At 43.8% G+C, this 11,526-nt stretch overlaps 2 protein-coding genes across 5 annotated transcripts in view; one reads left to right on the top strand and one right to left on the bottom strand.

Moving 5' to 3' along the window:
• The window catches only part of LOC124015307 (transmembrane and ubiquitin-like domain-containing protein 1), a 4,023-nt gene extending 693 nt beyond the window's left edge, over window positions 1–3,330 (top strand). Inside the window, exons 2-3 of the mRNA XM_046330464.1 lie at window positions 82–665; window positions 786–3,330. Coding sequence (XP_046186420.1) covers window positions 97–665; window positions 786–1,155 — 939 coding nt within the window. The 5' untranslated portion in view covers window positions 82–96 and the 3' untranslated portion in view covers window positions 1,156–3,330. The remainder of the gene's footprint in view (window positions 1–81; window positions 666–785) is intronic.
• Window positions 3,331–4,752: 1,422 nt separating this feature from the next.
• On the bottom strand, window positions 4,753–8,367 carry LOC124015308 (ataxin-7-like protein 3). 4 transcript variants are annotated; one of them, XM_046330466.1, is made up of 6 exons: window positions 8,012–8,363; window positions 7,855–7,923; window positions 7,682–7,725; window positions 5,562–5,633; window positions 5,064–5,200; window positions 4,753–4,973 (listed from the first exon to the last, which is right to left on the bottom strand). In XM_046330466.1, the coding sequence occupies exons 1-6, from the start codon at window positions 8,066–8,068 to the stop codon at window positions 4,771–4,773; spliced, it is 582 nt and encodes a 193-aa protein (XP_046186422.1). In that variant the 5' UTR covers window positions 8,069–8,363; the 3' UTR covers window positions 4,753–4,770. The 4 variants fall into 4 exon arrangements, with proteins under 4 accessions (XP_046186422.1, XP_046186424.1, XP_046186421.1 ...); XM_046330468.1 differs by lacking the exon at window positions 5,562–5,633 and having other exon boundaries at window positions 8,012–8,367; XM_046330465.1 differs by having other exon boundaries at window positions 7,855–8,365.
• Window positions 8,368–11,526: the final 3,159 nt, after the last annotated feature.

The following is an 11,526-nucleotide window of genomic DNA, read 5'->3' as shown; positions in this document are numbered from 1 at the left end:
CGCAATACAGGTCTCTGCTCATAGGCTTTCTACTCATATGTATCTATGCACTTCTTTCACTTCTCTTTTACTTTTCAACAGACACAAAGGACAGAGATGGCGGTGTGTGCACTGACAATGGACGGGATGGGAGATGAGGTGGCTGCAGTAAGCGGTGTGTTACTCCTGGTCTTGGCCCTGGTCCTGGCTTGGCTCTCCACGCAAGTGGCAGATCGGGGAGACCACATCCTGAGCACCATCCTTACAGTCGGTGCCCACGCCTCTCTAATCGGGCTGGGGGGCCATGAGAGTTACAGTGGAGGGCCACCCAGTGCAGACACCCCAGAGCAGCAAACACCTCCACCCTCCCAGGAGAACAAGCCAGAGGAGGGGGAGCCTGGGTCTGAGAGGGAAGATGGGGAGATAACAGGAGAGGGGACTACAGGGGCTGGAGTTGACCTGCTGTTGAATATCCAAGGGAAGAAACCTCAGACATACCAGCCTGATGATGATGATGATGATGATGAAGATGATGAGGAAGAGGATGACTATGAGGAAGAAGATAAAGTTCAGAAGCTGAGCCCAGTGGTCTCCTGCACCAGCATTACGGTTCGTTTGAAGTTCCTGAATGACACAGAAGAGGTGGCAGTCTTGAGTCCCCAGGATACAGTGGGTCTACTGAAGAGGTTATTATGATATGGCAGCTCTCATTATACATTTTCTGTGTTTAACCTTCTTTTTGGATTTATTGAACATGCATATCTCTCCCATACAGTCTTACAGAGACATTTCTTTCTCCCCTCTAGTAAGCACTTCTCAGGGCGGGAGCGTCAGATCAAGTTGATATACCAGGGCCAGCTGCTTCAAGATCCCAAACGGACTCTGCTCTCCCTCAACATCTCACACAACAGTGTGATCCACTGCCACGTGTCCCAGGTGCTGCGGGAGGCCAGCCCAGAGGAGACTGCTCGCTCTGGGGCTAGTGGGGGAATCAGGGCTGCAGGCCTGGCTCTGAGCACCAGCAGCCTGGTGGTGCCTGTGTTTGTGGTGATGTTAGCCGTGGTCTGGTACTTCCGCATCAACTACCGTCAGTTCTTCACCGCCCCTGCTACCATCTCCCTGGTGGGAGTCACTGTGTTCTTCAGCTTCCTCATCTTTGGAATGCACAGCCGGTGAGCGGGAGAGGAAGCAGGATGGAAGGGCCCTCATCTGGGCAGGAGAATGAGAGGGAAAAACAAATGTGTCAGGAGGATGAATGGAGTCAGGGGGCCTCTCTGCCTTAGACACCATGGAGCTCAACTGGAATCCTAAGAGTGGGTGTGCCTCTGTTTGTGCATGTACCAGCAAATAGCATAAATGAGATTGATTGTATGTGCAGAGATTCAAGTTATCTGGAATGTGTGTTAGTATGAAGCAGAGATAATAATGAGCGGTAATTTTGCTTCTCAGAAAAACATTGAGTGGGTCAAGCTCCTCTTGGTTCTTTATAGGGCAGAACCATCAGCATCACACCCAGGACCACAGGCTGCTTGGTCCACTGTGTCAGCAATATCTTCTGGCCAGTTTGGCTTCACATAGACTGTTCTGTGTTAGGTTGCTCTCAGAAATTAGGGTCTCTATTCAATCAGATCCGCTTTAGCCGACATCCGTATAGAAGTTGTGTGGGAGGTGGAACTGTGTTAGTGCTGTCAATCCACTGAGGTATAAGAACTGGAGACTGTGTCCAAGATGTCCGCCTTTTGTTTTCAAGGATATCTACTCACGTTCGCATACGCCAATTCATGTCCGTCTATATCCGGGTTGAATCCAGTTTTATACAGATCAACATCACATGCACTCAGTGTGCACAGGGAGCAGCGCAGACAAACAAAAACATGGCAGACTGATGAATATAAAATGTTAGCATCAGCTACAAATATTTGAATAATACAATAGATGATTTGTGTACAAAGGTGATGACCTAAGTGTCGTATTATAAATGTTGAAATCTGACTTATCTATGTGGCCGTGTATGGAAATTGTCCTTCTAGGCTGAGCGTCAGTTAAACTGCAAAACTGTAGCAGTCGAAACCGTGCTTTGCTTTAAGTAAATACCACGGAGCCTTGTTTACAAGTTCAAACGATGGAATGTGAGATGTAATCTACACCTCGATGAGGCTGATTAGAAATCTTTATTTGAATTATTTTCAATTTGAGTGTAATTTCTATCTAGCCTACACGTTCTCGTTCTGAACTTATAATGCAAGTAGGACAGGTGTGGCTTGGTGATAATGATAAAGAGCAGCCACTCACCGATTTGACAGCTCCAACGCAGGTGCACCGCCCCGCCAGAAATCAGCTATCGCCGGTTAACACTTGATCTGATTGAATCTAGACCTAGGATAATGCATCTCTTCACATCATGGCTACATACTCTTTTCATTATATACACGTTAACGTTCCAGAAATGTTTGGTCTTTTTGTAGTACGTGTTTGAACGAGCAATTCATTTCCTCATTTGCAACAGAAACAAAATGAAGATTATACAACTAGACTTGACTCTAGAGCAACTTTGAAACCACTCACCATGGAGTGGTGGTTATATTTCTTTCTTTCCAGTTCTTTGGAAATGAGCTTTCACCTTAGTCATTGTGGACTGTAACGACTGCCTTTTTGCAAGGCAAAACAGTTTAAGGATTTTTGTTGCTTGAATTACTCTACGCTAATATCATTAGTTATTTTAAACCATATACGTTAATGCATGAAAATAAGCAACATGTTTGGTTTAGAAAATACTGTAAATATGTATTTACTGTACATAGAATGAATGGGATGAAACCACATCAGGATTTCTGTTGGGGAATTTAACACAGATGAGGGATAATATCTTTATCTCTTAAGTTCGATTGTTTTCCTCTGGCTTCAGATTTAAAGACATTCAAACCAATCAGTCCCTGTGTAAAGAGGGAGTATGTCTGATATTTGACAAAATGACAGAACGCAAGAAATCTGAATGACACTTAATTTTACTCAGACAAAGAAACCTCTGTACACTTGGGAAACTGAGATAAAGAAAACCTAGCTGTGCGTCACATTAATATACAATTGACATATTTGCACATGCACACACACGTGCATGAAAAAAGTTGTTTTTGTTTTGTGAAGACACTTTCTATTGCGTCATTTGTCCACACTCATATTGTTCAGACACACCGATACACACACATAAACAGTTACACAGCATTAGTAATACAGGACATTCTTTACCCTGTCAGCAAAGAGGAACAAATTAAATGATCCATACCTAAAATATGTGTTTTTTCACTTGAAGGTTGATTCTTTTAGTGCACATTAAAGTGATGTCATACTTAATCACTGGCTGAATGTTCTAAATGAAAGCTCAGGGTATATAAGATTCTCAGCGAGTATAGTCTGGTGGGCCCCTCAAACAGGAATGAATAACATATATCAAACTTTACTCGTTAGCTAGAGTAAAACTGAAAATGGCGAGAATAACTGTCTGAAATATCCCATGCAACAGCCATGGCACTTCTGTTGCAAGTGGCGGCGGATTTGAATTCCTTCAAGCGCATAGACACTGCACATAAGCAGAGACAGACTATTAAATCAAGAGATGCAGATTGACCTAGAGTATTATTGGGGGAAAAAGCAGGTTGACTCCACTATACTTTAGCATTATTCAACAGGAAGCAATGAGAGATCTACAACTTGTATAGAGTGATATTGTGATTTGCAGCTGAAGCAGATTAGAGCAACTTCAGACTGAGTATGAAACAGTAAAGATAGACAGGGAAGAAGCACTGTTTAGCATGAAGCTGTGTATGGTAGAGAGGTTACCGTGTATGTATACAGTATCCAATTAAATCATGATTATTTTACATAGGTCATCATACCACATGTATCGGTATACAAAAATACACTGGCTCACTCCATGATACATGTCAACATCTGCATTTACAATTTACTGAGTGCAGACATTAAATACACATTCTCACTTGACACAGTCAATGTAAACCAAAAAAGTTAAATATTCAAAATAACATATACTGACTCAACCACAATGGCACATTCAGAGATGCATAGTAATCTGAAAACAAATTAAATCACACACACACAACATGGAAAACAGTCAACTTTACACAACATTCATACACACATGCAACCACACATACACCACTGTGCAATACAATGCTAGTACGGATAAAGCCACCATCAAGTATCCCAATACTGGTGAAACAACAAAATGGCACTGACATCCTCCACCACAATAACAACGCTGTAGTCGTAAGGTGATGCAATTAGTCCACAAGTCCCCTCCTAAACAGAGACACAGTCAAAAAGAAAGCAATGTTTTGTTTTCAGGAGAAAACAGATCAGAGTGCAAAAAAGCGGAGTGTGATTGGTCCATATCTGAAGCCTAAATCACTGATTAACAAAAACATAATTAAAGTGAACAATCCATGTTTCTTTATAACTGGAATTGCAAAATATTGTATTCAACAACAAACAAATAAGAATGGCGTTCAAATGAAGGGGTGCTGTGTCCAGTTATGAAAAAAGAGAAGTTACAACCCCTGGGCTAATCAGAGCTGATATTAAAGTGAGTGAGTGGTTGTGAGTTAATGGGTTATCATCTTTGCCTCAGAGGACACGGGTATCTGTACCTCTGTTAGGTATGAGACCATGACTTGACAGGCTGGGGAGCTGGATGAGTGGATGAAGCCTGGTTCAGAATTCCATGTCACCCTCCAGTCACCTTCCTGGGTACGGGGGGGGCAGACTGGGACTACCCTAGTTTAGGTTGTCATAGATACTGGGGGCAGGGGGAACAGGAAGCTTGGGCTTCTTCTTTCTGTTGGATTGGCCTACTAGACTAGTCTGGGAGCTACTGCCTCCTCCACTCCCACTGCCGCCCCCTCCTCCTCCTGTGCTGTTTAGGCTAAGAGAAATCTTCTTCTTCTTCTTGGGCTTCTTAGAATCTGAGTTGTTGGTGCCTGAGAGAGAGATCGAGAGCAGGGGATGAGATGAGACCGACCTCCACTGTATGAATGTACAGAATGTGGACCTGAATTCGGTTCTCTTACTAGCTTTGGAGGAGGCTGAATCAGAGGGGGAGATGTCTGAGGATCCGTCCCACTGTAGACGACTCATGAGAACTTGTCCGTCTGAGGCGTCGTAGCAGTCACTCTCCACCATCATGTCTGCATCGGGCAGAGACGACCTGACAGAGACAACAGCCGCTCAGATCAGACCAGCCACAGAGAGCAGCAGGACACATGGTGGAGCCATTCAATCTGCCATACAGCACACCTACTGTAGTACACATCCAGGCCATACAGTTGGCCCCATGAATGCTCATACAGTAGCTAACTAACATAGTCCACCCTCAATGATAAGGCCTGTCCATCTAACTGGCACAAAACATCCACAATAAATACATAGTCATTCAATACAACTCCTCAAGCAAACACCTGAACATTTAGGGACACCACAGGCACCAGTCAAGATCAAATATATCAGTTCTAGGAATAAACCAGTCAGAACCAATGGAGGTCTGAGGGGCGGGGGAGGGGCACACTCACGCGGACGGCCCCAGGAGGAACACCCTGACGGCCCTCCTCTGTTCGTCCGTGTGCTGGGGGCACCGCTGGGACCTGGCAGGGACACAACGTGGCATTACAAACACCTGAGAAACACCTGCCCACAATGCACAGTGGCCCCGCCTACCCAGGGCCACGGCAGAGACAAGAGTGGGAGAGAGACAGAAACAGACACTGCCAGTGACCAATCAGATGATGGGTCAGGTGTCAAGAGTTTGGAGGTTAGAGATCAATGTTTGCTCACTGACAGCGTCCAGTTAGTCTCTCACCACATACGGCAGGCAGTGTCCAATCAGGGTCTTACATAGTCCAATTGGAAAATATCTGTTGTTTAGTCCAATCAAATATGAATTGTTTCACTAATTTTACACAATTTGGTATTATACTGAACAAAAATATAAACGCAACATGCAACAACCTCAAAAGTTTTACCGAGTTACAGTTCATGGAAGGAAATCAGGCCCTAATCTATGGATTTCACATGACTGGGCAGGGGCGCAGCCATGGGTGGGCCTACTGGGCAGGGGCGCAGCCATGGGTGGGCCTACTGGGCAGGGGCGCAGCCATGGGTGGGCCTACTGGGCAGGGGCGCAGCCATGGGTGGGCCTACTGGGCAGGGCGCAGCCATGGGTGGGCCTACTGGGCAGGGGCGCAGCCATGGGTGGGCCTACTGGGCAGGGGCGCAGCCATGGGTGGGCCTACTGGGCAGGGGCGCAGCCATGGGTGGGCCTACTGGGCAGGGGCGCAGCCATGGGTGGGCCTACTGGGCAGGGGCGCAGCCATGGGTGGGCCTACTGGGCAGGGGCGCAGCCATGGGTGGGCCTACTGGGCAGGGGCGCAGCCATGGGTGGGCCTACTGGGCAGGGGCGCAGCCATGGGTGGGCCTACTGGGCAGGGGCGCAGCCATGGGTGGGCCTACTGTAGGTCCACCCACTGGGGAGCCAGAATTAGTTTTTCCCCCACAAAAGGGCTTTATTACAGACAGAAATAATTTTCATTACCCTCCCACTCCTCAAATTATCCCGCAGGTGAAGAAGCCGGATGTGGAGGTCTTGGGCTGACGTGGTTACACGTAGTCTGCGGTTGTGAGGCCGGTTGGATGTACTGCCAAATTCTTTAAAATTACGTTAGGAGGTAGCTTATTGTAGAGAAATAAATATTACATTCTCTGGCAATTACACGCTCCCTCAAAACTAGAGACATCTGTGGAATTGTATTGTGTGACTAATCTTCTATTGTCCTCCAGCACAAGGTGCACCTGTGTAATGCTGTTTAATCATCTTCTTGATATGCCACACCTGTCAGGTGGATGGATTATCTTGGCAAAGGAGAAATGCCCACTAACAGGGATGTACACACATTAATACACACAATTTTTGTTCATATGGAACATTTCTAGGATCTTTTATTTCAGCTCATGAAAAATGGGACCAACACTTTAGATGTTTAGTTTATATTTGTTCAGTATATATTTTTTAAAGAAAATTAGCCAATAACTGAGCCCAATCATCTAATAAATACTGTATGTTAAAGGAAATGGAAAATAATTGAGAATCATATAGAGTTGCCACTTGTGTTCCCCAGAAATCAGTCCCAACTACACATGATCACAACACACCAATGAAACTGATCATGTTAAAGGTCTCACAGAAACAACATGCAGAACAGTAACCATGAGTGTCTGTTGGCAGCCTCCATAATGGAGTTGGGCCACAGGTTTACCACTTGTCCGGAACACACGTCATTCAAGTCACGGAAGACCTTTCTGACTAGCTAGTTTAACAAACACCTCTGAGAACCTGGTAAGGTCCATACTAAGGGGCAGGCTCAGGGATGGACACAGGACGTACTGACATTGACATCAAACTTCCAGGAAGATGTCTGTCTGAACCAGTACAACCCTGAATGGCTCATCATGATCATAATCAGCAACTTTGACTTAAGCTAACATCTCGTGCCAGCGCTTGAGAAACAAAAAGTATTCATGAGTTTGTGTGATAAAGGTATGAGTGTGCACTCCGTGTAGCTGATAGGACATTAGGTGGAAATGACAAGACTATTAGAGGTGCATGTGCTGTGTTTGCGTGCAGAGTAATCCCTACCTGGTGCACATCTTCTTGGTGTGCTCAGAGATCACTCCACATTGCTGCAGACAGGGGGCAGTGTAGTTAGAGACAAGCCAGTCATACACACTGCTGATAAATGTCTTGAGATATGATCCAATACAGTTAGACTTGTGGATGGATGGTAGAATAGATAAATGAAAATGACTCACTGTTGTCAATAGAGACCTCAGTTCGTCAGGGCCTAAAGTTTCGTAACTGATGCCAGTGTTATAGTTGTACTGCAGTGAGGGAGAAAGAACGATACCAGACATCAACACACTAATAGATATGTAGGCGTGAACCATCAGAAAAATGGATTCTGGTTACCTTGTATGGATCTGCATTGACACTATTACTAAGCTCCCCTGAAAAAGAGAACAGCATATGATCTATCAGTCTACTCGCCAGATTCCCAAAGACACAGATGATGCACACAACCACCACCAACCATGAAATAAATCAGAGATTACATTTAGTACGATATCCACAATATTACATGTCACAAACAATTGATTCCTATGTCTAAGAAAACATATGTAAAATGTACAGTTTATGATGGGATGAAGCAAAGGTCTCTCTAGCTATTGACCAGTGAGGTAAGAAAACATAATTTATTATTATGTACAGTGCCTTGCGAAAGTATTCAGCCCCCTTGAACTTTGCGACCTTTTGCCACATTTCAGGCTTCAAACAAAGATATAAAACTGTATTTTTTGTGAAGAATCAATAACAAGTGGGACACAATCATGAAGTGGAACGACATTTATTGGATATTTCTAACTTTAACAAATCAAAAACGGAAAAATTGGGTGTGCAAAATTATTCAGCCCCTTTACTTTCACTGCAGCAAACTCTCTCCAGAAGTTCAGTGAGGATCTCTGAATGATCCAATGTTGACCTAAATGACTAATGATGATAAATACAATCCACCTGTGTGTAACCAAGTCTCCGTATAAATGCACCTGCACTGTGATCGTCTCAGAGGTCCGTTAAAAGCACAGAGAGCATCATGAAGAACAAGGAACACACCAGGCAGGTCCGAGATACTGTTGTGAAGAAATTTAAAGCCGGATTTGGATACAAAAAGATTTCCCAAGCTTTAAACATCCCAAGGAGCACTGTGCAAGCGATAATATTGAAATGGAAGGAGTATCAGACCACTGCAAATCTACCAAGACCTGGCCGTCCCTCTAAACTTTCAGCTCATACAAGGAGAAGACTGATCAGAGATGTAGCCAAGAGGCCCATGATCACTCTGGATGAACTGCAGAGATCTACAGCTGAGGTGGGAGACTCTGTCCATAGGACAACAATCAGTCGTATATTGCACAAATCTGGCCTTTATGGAAGAGTGGCAAGAAGATATCCATAAAAAGTGTCATTTAAAGTTTGCCACAAGCCACCTGGGAGACACACCAAACATGTGGAAGAAGGTGCTCTGGTCAGATGAAACCAAAATTGAACTTTCTGGCAACAATGCAAAACGTTATGTTTGGCGTAAAAGCAACACAGCTCATCACCCTGTACACAACATCCCAACTGTCAAACATGGTGGTGGCAGCATCATGGTTTGGGCCTGCTTTTCTTCAGCAGGGACAGGGAAGATGGTTAAAATTGATGGGAAGATGGATGGAGCCAAATACAGGACCATTCTGGAATAAAACCTGATGGAGTCTACAAAAGACCTGAGACTGGGACGGAGATTTGTCTTCCAACAAGACAATGATCCAAAACATAAAGCAAAATCTACAATGGAATGGTTCAAAAATAAACATATCCAGGTGTTAGAATGGCCAAGTTAAAGTCCAGACCTGAATCCAATCGAGAATCTGTGGAAAGAACTGAATTCTGCTGTTCACAAATGCTCTCCATCCAACCTCACTGAGCTCGAGCTGTTTTGCAAGGAGGAATGGGGAAAAAATTCAGTCTCTCGATGTGCAAAACTGATAGACATACCCCAAGCGACTTACAGCTGTAATCGCAGCAAAAGGTGGCGCTACAAAGTATTAACTTAAGGGGGCTGAATAATTTTGCACGCCCAATTTTTCAGTTTTTGAGGTTTGAAATATCCAATAAATGTCATTCCACTTCATGATTGTGTCCCACTTGTTGTTGATTTTTCACAAACAAATAGTTTTATATCTTTATGTTTGAAGCCTGAAATGTGGCAAAAGTTCGCTAAGTTCAAGGGGGCCGAATACTTTCACAAGGCACTGTACGTGCTGCAATAGCAAGCATATGGCTAAATATATTTTAATGGTTTAATCAATCTGTGATTGAAATTGAGCAGCACTTTAAGGGCCAAAACCACAAATGACAGGTCGATCAAACTGGTGTGGATTGAGTTCAGGTCATTTATTACATAGGAACATCCTTGACGCTCCATAGAAGATAGCAGCACCGTTTCATTTCAGCTCCATTTAAAGAAACAGGGACAATCAGGAAAATCAAGAATCAATGAAGACATGATAAAACAACAAAAACAAAGATAAATGCAAACAAAAGCATGAATATGTCAAGTAGATAATGGATAGGATAATGCACAAGAGGACTTGAGTCACCTGAGAAACTAAGAGATAAACAGCTGGTCTGCTTTAGAGACATGACAGTAGTCTATCATTACTGGGACCAGACTATCTGACATGATTTTTTTCACTCAAGTGTTGAACTAGTTAAACAATATATAACACAATAACAGAAAATAAATTGATATATTGCATACAAAGAACTGAAAACTGGTGGCTGAACTGTGATTTATTGCACACAATTGTCAGCTTCCTGTAAGTCATTCTCAGCTCATTAACTTTGCACCATGATCCATGTCAAATTAAAATCATCAAACAAACAGGAGACTGGAGCATGAAGACTCGGCCTTTGCCTTATATCTTAATTGCTTATCCTGATCTTCAATGCTGCTTCTGATCCTTTTCATACTGCACTACGTCTGTATTCTGCCAACATTGTGATCCTTTTCATACTGCACTACGTCTGTATTCTGCCAACATTGTGATCCTTTTCATACTGCACTACGTCTGTATTCTGCCAACATTGTGATCCTTTTCATACTGCACTTCGTCTGTATTCTGCCAACATTGTGATCCTTTTCATACTGCACTACACGTCCTTTTCATACTGTATTCTGCCAACATTGTGATCCTTTTCATACTGCACTACGTCTGTATTCTGCCAACATTGTGATCCTTTTCATACTGCACTACGTCTGTACTCTGCCAACATTGTGCATTTGACCTGGATTTAAGCAGCAGACTCCTTCAATGGCCATCTATCGTGAAGAATCCAGAAGGCCACATTAACATTCTCAATAGAGGATTTGAGACACCCTGGGTCTCTGCTAAGGTTCATTTCCCAGAGTCTTCTCGGGTTGACCTTTGACCCTACATTGAAGTGGGGGAGGGCATTATAGAGCTGGCCTGGCAGTAATCAGCCCCTTCCGATCACTGAGGAAATGCATCATCTCTCAACAGCACGCATGGAGCTTCCTGATCTGCAACAAGGCTTTGGCCCCAGCAATGCTGAAACGACCAGAGTGTAAAACATCCCCAAACATTCAACCAACTACTCTAAAACTTTCACGCACACAAACACACACAAAGTTGGGCAATAAATTGGGTGTATTCAGGAGTGGGCTCTATGTTCGACTTCACCAACACACTTCCATTTCAAGGCTACAGAGAGTCTGGACTCTAGAACATTCCCACAACTCCCAACAAACGAAATACCATGAGACAACATATAATATTCTGTATATCAGAACGCATGTAATTTAGTATGAATATCAGTAAAATGAATGCTGATTGAGAAATGATATTGACAAATGACAA

Source organism: Oncorhynchus gorbuscha, linkage group LG26 (assembly GCF_021184085.1).
Source record: "Oncorhynchus gorbuscha isolate QuinsamMale2020 ecotype Even-year linkage group LG26, OgorEven_v1.0, whole genome shotgun sequence".
Lineage (NCBI taxonomy): Eukaryota > Metazoa > Chordata > Actinopteri > Salmoniformes > Salmonidae > Oncorhynchus > Oncorhynchus gorbuscha.
This window is presented reverse-complemented; position numbering and strand designations above follow the sequence as displayed.